Genomic DNA, 17798 nt, shown 5'->3' with positions numbered 1-17798 from the left:
ACAATATTTAAAGTGGACTGAAAGGTCTTACATCGTCCAGATAACTAAAATTTCACTACCAAGTTCAATTCAAGTATATATATATAAAATCACCGATTGTCTCATTAAAAGCAGTGTTTGAGTTTTGTTTTGTATTTAGTTTTGCATCACATTAGGGGCGGTTATAGCTCGGTTGGTAGAGTGGCCGTGCCAGCAACTTGAGGGTTCCAGGTTCGATTCCCGCTTTTGCCATCCTAGTCACTACCGTTGTGTCCTTGGGCAAGACACTTTACCCACCTGCTCCCAGTGCCACCCACACTGCTTTAAATGTAACTTAGATATTGGCTTTCACTATGTAAAGCGCTTTGAGTCACTAGAGAAAAGCGCTATATAAATATAAATTCACTTCACTTCACTTCACTAATGTTACAGCTTGTCATATACCCTCACAGTGTCTCTGGCGACTACTGCTTTATCGTACCTTAAAAACATGCAGTTAAATTTTGGACTCTCTAAACTATGAGTCTAAATGTAAGTTTAGAAGATTGTTTGTGCTTGTGTCCTTTTAAGGATGTACCTGAAGTCAGCTGGGATAGGATCCAACATAAGGGTCCGGTGCATTGTGTGTAGGGTGGTGTTCAAGGGCAGGAAACTGGGTGACATGGTCTTTGTCACCTCCCTGGTGGGGAGAGAGCCTGAGATTGTGCGAGAGGTACAGAAGTTCCGAATAGACATAGTCAGATTCTCCTTAACCCACATTTTAGGATGTGGAACCAAACTACTCAAGATGGGCTGAACATTGTTCTACTTTGGAGTTGCTGCAGGGGAGAGAGGGGAGCTGGTGTGGGCTTTATATAGTGGCTTGTCATGCAAACCCAACATTTCTTACCTATTGATCCATGCTATTATGCATTAGGGAAAATCTTATGATACATTAAACATATGTTTCTTATGGCAGTGAAAGAATAATGTTGTCATAAATTAAGATAGTGAACATAATAGACAACTTCTTCTTGAGTAGTAAGTATGCAAACGGGTTACAAAGGCTCCTAATTTGGCTGCTGACTATGCAGTAACACATTGCGTCATTTCCCATTCAATTATTTTGTCAAAATGATAAAGGACAAGCAGCAGATTATTAATCTACTTGTTTGTTTACTCTTAATATCTGCCTACATTTGGCAGATGTTTCTACTTCCACTTCTCATCAACAATGCAGACTTGAGAGCCACTATCCCATAATGCTTGTGTTTGCTACCTTGTATGTAGCACTGAACCAAGCACCGATTTCCTACCAGAGCAACAAGACAAGACTGTCTGTCCTCTTCCCCAGTGTTATAACACATTTGTGGACGAGAGTGTTGGTTTCCTTGATGGTGAGAGTGTTGTTTGCATTGCTTTTTTATGTTTTAGCCAATGTTTAGCTTGACACACTTTAGAGCAGTAAATTTTCTTTTACATGACTCACATTACATTCAATACATACAGTACCATCATGTACTTGATGGCCCTTAATCACAAGTGCCACAAACTATCAAATGAAATCCCCTGATCTGAACACATTAAATACTAGATCAATTCAACAAGAACAAAATATTGAAAATCATTTAAAAGAGATTATATGAACATATTGGTACAAGCGGTATAAAATGGATGAATGGCTGGATTTGCAATCCTTCTGATACATGCAAAACATCAATGTTGTGAAATACATAGCATATAGAAGCATCTCAGACACGCAATATCAATCAATCAATCAATCAATCAATCAATCGCAATACACTGCAAAAAAAAAAAGACAACAAAAGAGAACAGTGAAAAACATTGAAAAAAGCATAATTTCAGCATACATGTTGTAATGACACTTGGGACTTGATAAAAGTATGTTAAAAATGTATTTTAAAAAAACAACTTATATTTTGATGCATATTTTCATAATGAAGCAAAGCTACTAAAATAGTGAATACAACAACAGCCAAATTAATTTGATGACAAACTATTGTACAGTCAGATGTCCAGTTATTTATATTTTCAAGTAGATATATATTAAGACATGACAGCCAGCTTACTGTTGTTAAATTACATGTACATTATGTGCAAAAGAAATTGCTGGTCAATGTTATACCAATAATATTTGTTTTATAACTACAATAGAATTATTGTGTCAGTTATATTCTAAGTCACTGTTATGGAATATGACTAATAAAGAATTGATTCATATCCGGAACACTGGCATTAATCACATATTAGCAATTGCCCCTGCATTGAGGTGGGGACTTGTCCAGGGTGTACCACGTCTTCCGTCCAAGTGTAGCTGGGATAGACTGCAGCACCCCCGCAACCCCAAAAGAGACAAGCGGTAGAAAATGGATGGATGGATGGATGGATAGCTTTCCATATAGCTTGCTGGCAACAATCTCACTGGTGGGCACAAATACAGTACAATAATCTTCAATCCAGAAATTATAACCAATAGTAATGCTCACTCTTATTTGTGAAAATTAATCTCTTGTGACCTGTTTTCCACGCTCCGCCAATTTGTGCGAGAATATTCAGCACAATGCTGTGGTGGGGTCGTGTTCTTCCTTCTTCTTTCTGCTGCTCAGAGGAGTAGAAGACCGGCTCAAGATGGCGGCTGTATTTCCTGTGTCACCTCACCCGATGTGGCGTCTAATGTACATGACAGGCCGGAATGGTGAATGACGTCAAAGACCTGCGACAGTTTTTACCTCGTGAGACATTTTTTAACTGTTAGCTGGCGCTTGCCTGGACCGTGAATAATCACGAAAAGTACCTATCATATTTTGCCATATCCAGGGTAATATTTAAGAAAGTCAGGACTCTGAGGAAAGCTTCTCTTCTCGATCATGCCCAATGAACCCGATCATCCTCCGGCTAAAAAATTTAAGCCGGCGTCTGTTTTATTCCGCCTCGACAAGCAGAAAGCTGGTATGTTGCTGCCCGGGAAACCAAAAACAACGACGATTGATGACCAAAGAAGACAGCTTCCTATTTATCAAGCCCGAAATCAGCTTTTACACCACCTGCGACAGCTTCACAACGCTATTCTCATAGGTAAAGTCTCACAATCACATGACACTGTTAGCGTGATGTTGTTCAATGTTTATTTTGTTCATTCATGATTATCGTAAACATAAAAATACTGAACCTCAACTCACACTTAAACTGTTGTTATTGAATGTAGTGAGCAGTTTGATTTAAATATGGATTCCAGGGATAGGATCAATATCGGGTCCATACGAGCGTGGTCGGATCTCAATCATAGATCTGCTTTTTGTTAGTCCGGTAAAGTAAAAAAGAGATTGGCACATTCGAAATTATTGGATCAATAACTGAAAATTGAAAGGTAAACGAGACTTGACAATGTTTAATAATTTAGATTTGTATTTTTTTTATTAAGTATGAGCTCGACTCCAGCGACCCCGAAAGGGACAAGCGGTAGAAATGGACGGATTTTCTTGTCAGGGGTTGCTCTTTGTAGATGGTACCTAAGTAGTAGAATTGTTTACAATTGTACTGTAATTGGAAGGTAAATAACAAGCGGTAGAAAATAGATGGATGGATGGATAACTTCGTCATCCATGTTATGAATTGATTAACGTGGACTCTGACTTAAACAAGTATTATGTATTATGATGATATTTTATATCCGTATCATGAACCGTGGACCCCGATTTAAACAAGTTGGAAAACTTATTCGGGTGTTATCATTTATTGGTCAATTGTATGGACTATGTACTGCACTGTGCAATCTACTATTAAAATTTTCAATCAATCCGAAATAAATAAAATAAAAAATACTATAGACCAATTTCTGTTGAAAAAGCACATTGACCAGTTTACCACAGATTTTTGCAGATTGTATTGCTGAAAATTAACTTGTAGCTCATTGTCTCCGCTACTATGGTCATAAAGAAGTACAAACCCTGTTTCCATATGAGTTGGGAAATTGTGTTAGATGTAAATATAAACGGAATACATTGATTTGCAAATCCTTTCAACCCATATTCAATTGAATGCACTACAAAGACAAGATATTTGATGTTCAAACTCATAAACTTAATTTTTTTTCCGCAAATAATAAATAACTTAGAATTTCATGGCTGCAACACATGCCAAAGTAGTTGGGAAAGGGCATGTTCACCACTGTGTTACATGGCCTTTCCTTTTAACAACACTCAGTAAACGTTTGGGATCTGAGGAGACACATTTTTTAAGCTTCTCTGGTGGAATTCTTTCCCATTCTTGCTTGATGTACAGCTTAAGTTGTTCAACGGTCTCCGTTGTGGTATTTTAGGCTTCATAATGCGCCACACATTTTCAATGGGAGACAGGTCTGGACTACAGGCAGGCCAGTCTAGTACCCGCACTCTTTTACTATGAAGCCACGTTGATGTAACACGTGGCTTGGCATTGTCTTGCTGAAATAAGCAGGGGCGTCCATGGTAACGTTGCTTGGATGGCAACATACAGTGCCCTCCAAAAGTATTGGAACAGTGAGTTCAATTTGTTTATTTCTGTTGTAGACTGAAAACATTTGGTTTTTATATCAAAAGATGAATATGGGACAAGAGATCAACATTTCAGCTTTCATTTCCAGGCATTTACATCTGGATCTGATACACAACTTAGAAGATAGCACCTTTTGTTTGAACCTACCCATTTTTCAGGAGAGCAAAATTATTGGAACATGTGACTGACAGGTGTGTTTTGTTGCCCAGGTGTCTCCAAATTACATTGATTATTCAAACAATAAATAGCACTGAATGTCTGAGCTCAATTTCACATTGGGTAGGATAGGTTTTGCCTGTACAGACTGCGTTTAAAGGTGGAAGTAACATGAAAACCAGAGAGCTTGTATATGGGTGAAAAAGAAGCAATTGTGAATCTGAGAGAAGATGGACAATCAATCACAGCTATTGCACAAACATTGGCCATAGCCAGTAAACCATTTGGAATGTCCTGAAGAAGAAAGAAACCACTGGTGTACTAAGCAACAGACGTGGAACAGGTAGACCAAGGAAAACATCAGCAGTTGATGACAGAAACGTTGTGAGAGCTATAAAGAACAACTGTTAGTGACATCAGCAACAACCTCCAGAGGGCAGGAGTGAAGGTATCACAATCTAATGTTAGCAGAAGACTTCATGAACAGAAATACAGAGGCTACACCAGAAGATGCAAACCACTCATTAGCAAGAAGAACAGGAAGGCCAGGCTGGAATCTGCCAAAAGGTACAAAGATGAGCCTCTTTTATGGTACTGATGAGACAAAGATGAACTTCTTTCAAAGTGATGGAAAGGCGAACGTTTGGAGAAAGAAAGGATCTCCTCATGATCCCAAACATACAAGCTCATCTGTGAAACATCATGTCACGGCTTGGGCTTGCATGGCTTCTTCTAGGACGTCATCTTCATTGATGATGTAACACATGATGGCAGGAGCAAAATGAACTCAGAAGTCTACAGAAACATTTTGTCTGCTAATTTAAAGAAAGATGCAACCAAACTGATTGGGGGATCCTTCATCATGCAGCAAGATAACGACCAAAACAACAAAGGAGTTGATCAGGGGCAAGAAGTGGAAGGTTTTAGACTGGCCAAGTCAGTCTCCAGACTTTAACCCAATATAGCATGCATTTTACCTTCTGAAGAGGAGACTGAAGACAGTAACCCCCCAAAACAAACAACTGAAAGAGGCTGCAGTGAAAGCCTGGAAAAGCATCACAAAAGAAGAATGCAAAAGTTTGGTGATGTCAATGGCTCGCCGGCTTGATGCAGTTATTGAAAGCAAAGGATTTGCAACTAGTTATTAAATCTTATTCACTTTAATTTATTTTAAATTTATATGTTCCAATACTTTTGCTCACCTGAAAATGTTGCGTTCCATTACAAATAATGCTATCTTCTATGTTGTGTGTCAGATCCAGATGTAAATACCTGGAAATGAAAGCTGAAATGTTGATCTCTTGTCTCATATTCATCTTTTGATGGCAAACCCAAATGTTTTCAGTCTACAACAACAATAAAGGAACTGGCCTCACTGTTCCAATACTTTTGGAGGGCACTGTATGTTGCTCCAAAACCTGTATGTACCTTTCAGCATTAATGGCGCCTTCACAGATGTGTCAGTTACCCATGTCGTGGGCACTAATACACCACCATACCATCACAGATGTTGGCTTTTCAACTTTGCACCTATAACAATCCGGATGGTTCTTTTCCTCTTTGGTCCGGAGGACACGACGTCCACAGTTTCCAAAAACAATTTAAAATGTGGACTCGTCAGACCACAGAACACTTTTCCACTTTGTATCAGTCCATCTTAGATGAGCTCAGGCCCAGCAAAGCCGACGGCGTTTCTGGGTGTTGTTGATAAACGGTTTTCGCCTTGCATAGGAGAGTTTTAACTTGCACTTACAGATCTAGCGACCAACTGTAGTTACTGACAGTGGGTTTCTGAAGTGTTCCTGAGCCCATGTGGTGATATCCTTTACACACTGATGTCACTTGTTGATGCAGTACAGCCTGAGGGATCGAAGGTCACGGGCTTAGCTGCTTACGTGCAGTGATTTCTCCAGATTTTCTGAACCCTTTGATGATATTGCGGACCGTAGATGGTGAAATCCCTAAATTCCTTGCAATAGCTGGTTGAGAAAGGTTTTTCTTAAACTGTTCAACAATTTGCTCAAGCATTTGTTGACAAAGTGGTGACCCTCGCCCCATCCTTGTTTGTGAATGACTGAGCATTTCATGGAATCTACTTTTATACCCAATCATGGCACCCACCTGTTCCCAATTTGCCTGTTCACCTGTGGGATGTTCCAAATAAGTGTTTGATGAGCATTCCTCAACTTTATCAGTATTTATGCCACCTTTCCCAACTTTTTTGTCACGTGTTGCTGGCATCAAATTCTAAAGTTAATGATTATTTGCACAAAAAAAATGTTTATCAGTTTGAACATAGAATATGTTGTCTTTGTAGCATATTCAACTGAATATGGGTTGAAAATGATTTGCAAATCATTGTATTCCATTTATATTTACATCCAACACAATTTCCCAACTCATATGGAAACGGGGTTTGTACTATTTGTGCTTTAAAGATGTTTTGTTTTTGAGCTATTGAGCTGTTATAGCTATTTCTGAATGTGCCAATCTATTTCTAACTGTACCGCAGTCTTTTAGTTGCGTTATTAATTTTGTGACATAGTTAATATTGTTTTATAAGTGTATGGTGTTAAAGGGTATAAATGATTCATTATACATGATAAATCCATTGTACTGTATATAGAAATGTTACGTAGTTTGCAAAGTCAGTGAGTGAATACGTTGTTGGACATAGGGGACTTTAAAAGATACAATGTTAGTGTATGCATTGGCTTCTTCCCCCGTTGGGGGGCTCCTTCCCCTGGCCGGGACTCGTATGGGCACGTTGCTGTGTGGATGGCCGGGATGCGGTGTTTGCATTGGGCGTGGGGGCTGTGCGGTTTTTCTGCGTTTGGTTGCCGGTATGGGCTCTGCAGGGTTGGGTTGGGGCGGGCGGGGGCTGGCTTTGTTTGGCGGGGGGAGGGCTCGCGTGGCGTCACGTTAAAGTGGTCTGGTGTGGGTCACGGGCTGTGGCGGGGGGTGGCGGCCTCCTGGCCGTAGTTCCTGGTTGTCGGCCGCGTGGACTGGGGGGATGTCCGGGCCCTCTACTCCTCCTACTTATAGCGCACACAGTCACACATATATAGGACTTTGGGGATTGTCCTGCGGGGAGGCATGGCGGGGGGTTGAGGATGCCTCCAATGGGGCTCCAGTCCTCCTGTCTTGTCCCCTGCTCGTCCATCCCTCAATCTTAGCTGCATATTAGACACTTAGGATTTGGGGGGCTTGGTTTGGTTGGGACCCACCATGACCTTGATGTCCCCCAATTTTAATCACATTATTAGTTCCCACAAGCATACATATCTCACTCACGCTACAGTACACACATCAATAGGGACTGGAGGTCGGCTGTAACGGCTGACCTCCTAATTTTAACTACACAGTAGACACTCTGGGGGCCTTGTACACATGCATGGGGGGTTTGGGGTTCGGCGCACCCCTCATTGCCTCGTCGGCCGGCGGGGACTGCGGTCTGGTGGCCTGCCAGGCTTTTATTCATTTATTATTGTTATATATATGTTTTTATTTTTAATGTATTTATTATTTTTATTTTTATTATTTACTTATTTTTATTTTATTTTATTTTTTAAATTTTATTTTTTATTTTATTTTATTTTTTTATTATTTTTATTTTTTATTTCTTTTAAATCTTATTATTTATTTGTGTGTGGCGTCGCGCGGGTCTCACTTCCTGTTGGGTGGGGTCCGTGCCCGTGTGGCCCGACCTTGCGCTGTGGGGTCTCTGTTGGTGACTTGGTGTGGTGGCGGCGCAGCCCCCGTGTCTGGTCTGGATGCTGTGTCTCGGTTGTTTGGGCGGTGGTGTGTTTGTGCGGGTTTGGGTTGGGGTGGGGGGCCTTTTGGTTGGGGGGGTTGTTGGTGTCTCTTGTTTGCGTGTTGGCGTTCGGGCTGACTGGCGGGCTGGCGCCGGCTGGTCTCCGTGGTCCTGGTGGCGTGTGGTTGCTGGTCGCAGTTTTTTTTTGATCGCTTTGATTTGATTGGCTGGTGCTGGCTGTCTGGGGTTATTGCGGCTGCTGTTTCTGCTGCCGTTTGTTTGTGGTGTGGGCGCCCGTGGCTGCTGGGTCTGGTGCAGGGGTGTGGCTGATGTTGTGACTGGTGGCAGCGCGCGCGCGTGATGGCTGTCGGGGCTGACGAACTGTGTATATGTATGTATATGTGTGTGTATGTATGTATGTTTATATATGTGTATGTGTACATATGTGTATGTATATGTATATATGTGTATGTGTGGGTATGTATACATGTATGTGTGTATGTGTATGTATATATGTATGTATGTATGTATATTTCTGGGGGTACGCTCTGGGCCTGCCTGTCAGACGGGGGTCGACGCCTCAGGCTACTGCATCCGAACTGCGTGTCTGGAGCTCCTGGGTCCCGCTGTCCATCCCTTCCGGGTGCCCGTCCTGGTTGGGGCCTGTTGGGCCTAGTCTCTGCGTCTATTGTGGTAGCTTGGTGCTGCAAGGTATTCCGAGGTGCTGCGAGTCGGCCAGTTGCTGGGGTAGTGACCTTGTTTGTCAGCATGTCTGTGATCTTCTTTTAATTCTTTTTCTTTTTTTTTTTAATTAATTAATTAATTAATACATTTATTTATTTATTTTTTAATATATTTTATTAATATTATTTTTTAATTTTTCCCCTCCCTTAGGGGGGGGGCTCGGCGGGGCGGTTGCTGGTTGTTCCATCTCCATCGTTGGGGTCCCTGCGGGTGGGGTGGGTGGTTCCCGTGGCCCTGCGCCTGGGTGGTCCTGCGGCGGCCGGTTTGGGTGGGGTGGCCGGGGGCTGGCCTCGCCGCGCTCTCCGGGGGTGGGGAGGGGGCTCGTGGGGGCCCGGTTGCCGGTGGGGTGGGGGCGGTCTTCCCGTCCGGTTGCGGGGAGTCTCTGGGTCCCTCGGGCGGGGCGTCTCGCCTTTCTGCCCGTGTGGGGTGTGGTCTCTCGCTGGCTTGGGGTCTGACTGTCCCCTGCTTTTCTCGTGCCCTGTCCTCTGCCGGGTGCGTCTGTCTGCGGCCTGCTGCTGGCCCTTGTGGGCGGTACGGTGGGTCGGGCTCTGGGGTTCCTGTCGCTGGCCGGCTTGGCTGCGTGGGGGCGGTGGTCCCTGGTTCCCTGGGCACCACGCCTCCTGTTTGTGGGTTGGGCTCTCGGGGGTGATGGGGCCGTGCTCTGGCTCCCACGCACTCTGGGAGTCGAATGTATTGTACATGCAAATTCACATATGCTCACATACGTACATAGGTACCTACGCTCCCACATACATACACAAATACAGTACATATTTACCTACCTAATGTTCGTACATCCACACGCACATTCAATATACAAACATACACATACACATTCTGTACATATACATTCACTGTACAAACACATATACACATTCTGTACATATACATTCATTGTACAAACACATATACACATTCTGTACATATACAAGTACATATGCATACTTACACTCATGCACATAATCACGTTTCATCAAACATATATTAACGTTGTTGCCCTAGGGTAAACTGGGTGTAACACATGGCACACTGACAAAGCTTAACCTATTGTGACTATAACAATCTATAAGGTTAATGTAGGTTGCTTCTCTTTCTCCCCCTCCATTTTTCTGCATTCTTTCGTATCTCAAGTTATCATTATGTATATGTATTGTTGCATTTAAACAACTGTATTGTTGATAATAAAGGTAAATTATTGGTATTGTTCATTATCAATAGCGCTATTTCTATTGGTATTTGTATTGATCCATTTGTAGTGTAATAATGCTCATTGTCATTTCTGTATTATTTTTTATTTTTCGCTAACTGCTTATTTGCTATTACTTTTACCATCATATTTGTACATGTCATATTTGCTGATGTTGCTCTATTGTTGTTGTTGTTGTTGTTTGCTGTTGTTGTTTTTGTCTCTCTGTCTAATCTCCCTCTTGTCCCCACAATTTCCCCCTCTGTCTTCTTTTTTTTTCTCTTTCTATCTCCTCCTGCTCCGGCCCGGCTGCACTAAATGATAATATAAATACATTTAATAAAGTCAAATACAAATAAGGCAACAAGAGAAGTATCCTACACTTCTCTTTTGTAAAGTAAATCTGAACAGCCGACATGGGCATCTACATCAACTATATGATTTGCCTGAGAAGCTGGACAGGACACAAAAAAAAAAAAAAAAAAAAAAGTGATGTTTGTAATAATCACATTGCATGTATTATTCTAAAGTTTTCACAGTGAGTGAATAAAACATTTGAAAATAAGAGGACTTTAAAATATAATAATGATATGTATGATAATTACATGGCACGTATGTATTATAAAGTTTACAATGTTAGCAAATAAGTTGTTAGACATTAGGTGGGGCTTTAAAATATAACAATGATATATTTGATAATTACATTGTATAAATAGTGATGGACAGATGAAGCCTCATGAGGCATTGAACCACAGAGCCAATTCTGAGCTGGCCACAACTCTCTTAAGTTAAAGTCCCATGGATAGTCACACACACACTAGGTATGGTGAAATTATCCTCTGCATTTAACCCATCCCCATGTTCAGCCCCTGGGAGGTGAGGGGAGCGGGGAGCAGCAGCGGTGGCCGCGCTCAGGAATCATTTGGTGATTTAACCCCCAATTTCAACCCTTGATGCTGAGTGCCAAGCAGGGAGGCAATAGGTCCCATTTTTTTTTATAGTCTTTGGTTTGAACTCACAACTTCCAGTCTCAGGGCGGACACTCTAATCACAAGACCACTGAGCAAAAGCCCACATTTTAGATGTAGCTTGGGCAGTTTCTGTCTTGTCGAATCTTCCGGCACAATCTGAACTGCGTCCCGAACAGTCACGTGGTATAAGTGGGCAGCAAGACTTCGCAAGTCATTATAATTGTCTCTTTCCCTACATGAATCAAGCCTCAATACGCGCTTTGCGAAAACTCCCCCTCCATTACCCCACACACGCCTCGAAGCCTCGCCACGTTTCGTCCTATCACAAATAAATAGTATACAATAAATAGTTTACAAAGTCAGTGAATAAGTTGTAGTTGGGGGACTTTGAATGAGAGCCAAATAGTAATTTTCTTGTTTTTTCTTACCTTTTTTGCATCGCTGACTGTATTTTGGCCAAGTAATAAGTAATAATAATTTATTGTTTGTTCTTTCATTGATATTGTTTTATATTGTTGTTTTTATTTATATCAAGTTGTTCACAAAAAGGTTTGGATATATGTGTGTTTGCCTAAAATGTGTGTCATGTTATATTGTGATGGTAACCATGATCAACACAATAAATGCTCAATAATTCAATCACTGAAGGATGTAGAAAAATGTCTAGTAAAAAGCAGTTGTATTGATTATGCTTACTGTCACATTTACAATATTCGAAAAAATCAACAGCAAAACTTCCAAAGGTGTAATGTGTTTTTTGATCGGACTCTTCTCTATTGTCAGGGGAAACAGGCTCAGGAAAAACCACCCAAATCCCTCAATATCTGTATGAGGCAGGGATTGGACGCCAGGGCCTCGTTGCAGTCACTCAGCCCCGCCGAGTGGCTGCTATCTCGCTGGCAGGAAGAGTGGCAGAGGAGAAGAGGACACATCTTGGCAAGCTGGTATGTCAGCAAAACCATTATGTCCCACATCACGTCTACTGAAGTTATTACTTATAGATAAAATGTGGCACCAACAGTCTGTTCTTATTGAACCAGATCACAAAAGAGATACCTGCCATATACAAAAGGCATTTTTTTATAGTCTTATATTATTTAAGTTAAAGTTAAAGTAAAGTACCAATGATTGTCTCACACGCACACTAGGTGTGGTGAAATTTGTCTTCTGCATTTGACCCATCCCCTTGATCACCCCCTGGGAGGTGAGGGGAGCAGTGGGCAGCAGCGGTGCCACGCCCGGGAATCATTTTTGGTGATTTAAGCCCCAATTCCAACCCTTGATGCTGAGTGCCAAGCAGGGAGGTAATGGGTCCCATTTTTATAGTCTTTGGTATGACTCGGCCGGGGTTTGAACTCACAACCTACCGATCTCAGGGCGGACACTCTAACCACTAGGCCACTGAGTAGGTTAGTATTTATCTCTTCTACTAATGACAGCATATCATTTCCCTCTCTACGCCGTGTTTTTTTTACAATATCTCTGCTATATTGAGGGTGGAGAATAATAATAAAAAAGAAAATAATAGATTGGATTTATATAGCATATTTTCCAGAGACCCTCAGAGCTTCATATTAAGGAGCCAATATTCATTCAATCAAACGGCCTCTTTAACCACCACTAAACATTTACTTTCATCCATACACCAATTTGGGCTGCACTGGCGTATGACATGTCTTGCTCAAAGACACATCAGCAGTGACCGAGATAGAGGGAGTCCAGTTTCTGTGCTACCTCCTGAGCCATGACACCCATGTCTACTGCCCAATTTTGATTTAGTAGATTACAGGAATCTGAAGTATTTTCTTTGTTTTCTGTTATGGATGCTTGCGAAAAGTAACTGAAGGAGCAATTGCAATCTAGTCAACTACAGTTTGGTGTAGGGCTGGGCGATATGGCCTTTTTTTAATATCTCGATATTTTGAGGCCATATCGCGATACACAATATATATCTGGATATTTTGCCTTAGCTTTGAATTAACACTTGATACATATAATCACACCAGTATGATGATTATATGTGTCTACATTAAAACATTATTGTTCATACTGCATTCATATATGCTCATTTTAAACTTTCAGGCACAGAAGGAAATCACAACTAAGACAATTTACCAAAACTGTATTTATTAAACTGTTATTAAGCAGTGGCACAAACATTCATGTCATTTCCAAAACAGAAAGTGCAAGATTGTCAGAGACATTTTGAAACAAGCTATTAGTGCACTTTTGTGCATGGTGTCACTAAGATGACTTATCAAAACAACACTAAATTAAAGTGCACTTTTTGTACAGAACGCCACTACAATAGTTTAAAAACTTGATGTCACACAAGATATTTCAATAAGTGTCAAATAAAAATGAGCTACATATTAGGAAATCAAATAGTGTTCGTCCTTCGCTATGTGGTAGGTTCCTGCGGACATTATCTCCTTTTGTTGTCGAGTCTTTTTTTCATACGGTGTTGATCTGGAAATGTTTGCTTCAGCATTTTGATGGTGTGGCACAGGCCGGAGATGTTGACATGCGGAGTAAGCACTCTTCATTCTCTAACAGGTGACTTTTCAAATGATGATACATATTAGCAGTAATGCTACTTTTGTAGAAACGCTTTTGCCCCACACTTGACAAATTATGGTTGTCTGTTCGACATATTCCCACTTGAAGCCAAACCACCGCCAGATGATGGACCCCCTGCTGTTTTTCTTGGGAATTAATTCTTCCTTCATTTGTTACCAGATTCGCACCTTCTTTCTCTCGTATTACCACTCGCACCACAACTAACGTTACCCATGCCGCTACCTCTCTGCTCCGCGAGGGCGTATACGTATGTGACGTATGACGTGACAGTATGTGACGTATGTAAAAGGTGCGCTTGCTGTCTGTGAGAAGGAGACACAAGAAGGAGTGGGAAAAGCCTGTAGTGTAATACCAGCAGCTAAAAGCAACTGCGTGAGAACGTATACCGCTACTCGAATATCACGATATAGTCATTTTCTATATCGCACAGAGACAAACGCGTACATCGATGTATCGCCCAGCCCTAGTTTGGTGCATTTAAAGTACCAGTAGAGTGGAAAAACAAGTAACCGTATTTTTCGGACTATAAGTCGCAGTTTTTTTCATAGTTTGGCCGGGCTCCAGTGCGACTTATATATGTTTTTTTCCTTTTTTATTATGCATTTTCGGCAGGTGCGACTTATACTCCGGTGCGACTTATACTCCGAAAAATACGGTAACTTTATTTGCTTATTGTATTTATTAAACCATATCAAATTATATTTACAATCCGCAAAGTATGTTAAAATATCGTCTTAACATCACGAAATGCCACAAATCCATTCAGCCATTTTGAATATTCCGCTCCGAACGTCTTCTGTAATTTCTGTACATTGACGTCACTTCTGCACTCTGACTATTTAATCAGATCAGTCATACTGAAAATATGCAAAACTTAGAGAAACGTGCTGTCTATCATTTACAACCCTATATAAGACATTAACTTATCTTTTTCTTTTTTTATGCATTCCAAGTCGTGAATAAATAAATACATAAATAGTCTGTCAATGGGGACTCTCTATTCCGCCCACAAAACCCTCTAAATAACCATCCAAGACCCCCCAACAATACTCTATATTGAATTGATATTGTGACTTGAATATTAACCAAATATTAGCAATGTTGTTATTATAAGCGCTAACGCAGACAAACTATTTTTTAGCGCGCGGATTCATAACACACAGCTAAGTAGCCCTCTGCTGCTTAGCTGTAAGCTGGCATCGATGTCCTGCTACTCCCGCATCATCGCGTCTCAACTCGTCAAATTATTCTGGATTATAAATCATGCCTCTTATCTGGATACATTGGAGGATTTATCCATACATCTAAAAGTTGTTCTTCTGTGACATTCAATTTATACCTGGAGATGGAGACAAACAGACACATCCAAAGATAGTGTCTAAAGGGAGATTTTTCCTTATTAACCCTTCGTGTGCATCATGATTAATGTTTCATCTAAACGGGAAGATATGAACATCTTGTCAGTTGTCATCGAAGTGAGAGCAGACATCTTACAGTAAGCTATTGTTTTATTATGTTTGTAGTTTGTATTTCTTGTTTAGCACTTAGCAATACTGCTACATGATGCTTAGTGTTTCACTAAAGCTGGATCTGTTTAGTAGAGCTTCTAAAACTTGTAGCTCATCCTCCTTATATTCAGGATAAATAAATGATAAATGGGTTGTACTTGTATAGCGCTTTTCTACCTTCAAGGTACTCAAAGCGCTTTGACACTACTTCCACATTATGAACAATATAAGTTTCTGGATTAAAATGTTTCCCAAAGTAATCGTTATTGGATCTCACAAAGTCTGCATGATTTGCATTGTTGTTGGTGGGGAAAGGATCTGCGGTTCCTCTCTTTAGGTCACGCGATCACGTGACAGGCTAGCTCATTATCTCTCAAAATGGCTCAGGAATCTCTGTGAGATAGATACTTCTTTGATCATATCTATTTAATCGCAAACTTTGTAAGTCTTTCGGTGTTATACAGCAGTAATATATGGTAATAGCTTCAATATAGAGGCAACTTGTTTTTCCACTCGACCAGTACTTTAAAGGGGTGTGCCCTCTTAGGCACCTCTCAATTCGATTACCATTTATTTTTGCGATTATTACAATTATTGATGCATTTTTTCCCATACAGGATTTCTGTTAAACAAAATATTTTTGGCAGGATCCATGAAATAAAGTTAACAAATATCAGACAGAACGATCCAACAAAAAAGTGCTCTGATTACATAAAATACCTTTGGAAACCCAAATTCTCTTCTGTTTTCACATATTTCAGTACTAGCAAGTTACTACAAAACAAGTGATTCAGAAATAATACAGACTTTTGGACACAATCTTATGCAAACTTTATTTAAACTAAAATCATCAGCGTTTCATGACTTTTGTTGATTTATTGCAGTAGTACCTGTCTCTTATTTGTAGTGTTGGACTTTCTGTGTGTTTGTCCGCAGGATTGCTCGCATACACACCCAGAAGTTGAAGCTTTTATCGTAAACCTAAGGTCATATAGTAGAAAAGATGCAGATCAAAATCGAATCCAATTTCTGGCATTTCCTGGAAGTTTTATCAAAACCGCCCATAACTTTTTTAGTGTGACAAGCCACGGTCATATCTGTTTGCTGATATTATCCATTATATTTTTTCAGGTGGGGTACTCCGTGCGTTTTGAGGATGTCACCTCCTCTGAGACCAAGTTGAAGTTTATGACCGATGGTATGCTTCTACGTGAGGCCATTAGTGACCCCTTACTGCTGCACTACACAGTAGTAATCCTAGATGAAGCTCATGAGCGCACCGTGCACACAGATGTGCTGTTTGGAGTGGTTAAAACAGCTCAGCGCAGGCGCAAAGAACTTAATAAGATTCCTCTGAAGGTAATAAAAAACAAACGTGTTTCTCATTGGATTTCATTTAGCTTAAATTTGTCTCAAAATGTTTGTGCTTCAATCTGCTCAGGTCATTGTGATGTCAGCTACAATGGATGTGGACCTGTTCTCTGAATACTTCAACAGGTCACCTGTACTGTACTTGGAAGGCAGACAACATCCCATTCAAATCTATTACACCAAGCGGCCTCAATCCGACTATCTCCAAGCTGCTCTCGTCTCTGTGTTCCAGATACACCAGGTAGATACCATATACACCAGGTAGATAACATATACACCAGGTAGGTAGCTGGATGATTTATTGTCCCACAAATTATTGCCGATAAACTACCGTATATTATTGTTAGCATTATTTTGTGACCAAATTGAGCACTAATGGAATAATAATACATAATTATAATGCAAATAACCATTTAGAAGTATATACACTTTTATTTGTCTTCTCCCTGTGACTGCGTGGGTTCCCTCCGGGTAGTCCGGCTTCCTCCTACCTCCAAAGACATGCACCTGGGGATAGGTTGATTGGCAACACTAAATTAGCCCCAGTGTGTGAATGTGAGTGTGAATTGTCTCTGTCTGTGTTGGCCCTGCGATGCGGTGGCGACTTGTCCAGGGTGTACCACGCCTTCCGCCCGAATGCAGCTGGGATAGGCTCCAGGCGCCGCTTTACTCGACAATTTGAGAACAACAGCACAGCACAATTCCCCCCTTAGCAATAATAGTGATAGCACAATAATAGTGCGCCACATTCAAAATAAAGGTTTCAAAAAAGTACCTTACAAAAGCATAATGCACTTAAAGCACTTATTTATACATTTGCAAAATTATTGATAGGAACTTATAACTTTTTATGAACATCTGTGTCGTGTCTTACAATGTGCGAGGGCCGCGTGTCAGTGAAACTGATAAATCACGCCAAGTTGTGGTGGACAAATTGATGGACAGTTGTGACATTTTGTGCGTCCAGGAGAGGTTCCAGGCTAAGCAAGACCTGGAAAGACTAAATGTTATACATA

The 17798-nt window shown here is 40.9% G+C and overlaps 1 protein-coding gene and 1 long non-coding RNA gene across 2 annotated transcripts in view; one reads left to right on the top strand and one right to left on the bottom strand.

Moving 5' to 3' along the window:
• Window positions 1-1390: 1390 nt before the first annotated feature.
• On the bottom strand, window positions 1391-3033 carry LOC133608013 (uncharacterized). The gene is made up of 3 exons (XR_009815480.2): window positions 2774-3033; window positions 2496-2692; window positions 1391-2400 (listed from the first exon to the last, which is right to left on the bottom strand). It is a non-coding gene; the product is annotated as an uncharacterized lncRNA (long non-coding RNA).
• Window positions 2636-17798, top strand: part of dhx33 (DEAH (Asp-Glu-Ala-His) box polypeptide 33) — a 34786-nt gene continuing 19623 nt past the window's right edge. The window contains exons 1-4 of the mRNA XM_061963127.2: window positions 2636-3054; window positions 12107-12267; window positions 16543-16770; window positions 16853-17023. Coding sequence (XP_061819111.1) covers window positions 2847-3054; window positions 12107-12267; window positions 16543-16770; window positions 16853-17023 — 768 coding nt within the window. The 5' untranslated portion in view covers window positions 2636-2846. The remainder of the gene's footprint in view (window positions 3055-12106; window positions 12268-16542; window positions 16771-16852; window positions 17024-17798) is intronic.

The sequence above is a fragment of the Nerophis lumbriciformis genome, linkage group LG09, assembly GCF_033978685.3.
Source record: "Nerophis lumbriciformis linkage group LG09, RoL_Nlum_v2.1, whole genome shotgun sequence".
Lineage (NCBI taxonomy): Eukaryota > Metazoa > Chordata > Actinopteri > Syngnathiformes > Syngnathidae > Nerophis > Nerophis lumbriciformis.
Note: the sequence above shows the minus strand (reverse complement) of the source record. Positions and strands in the feature narration are given on the sequence as shown.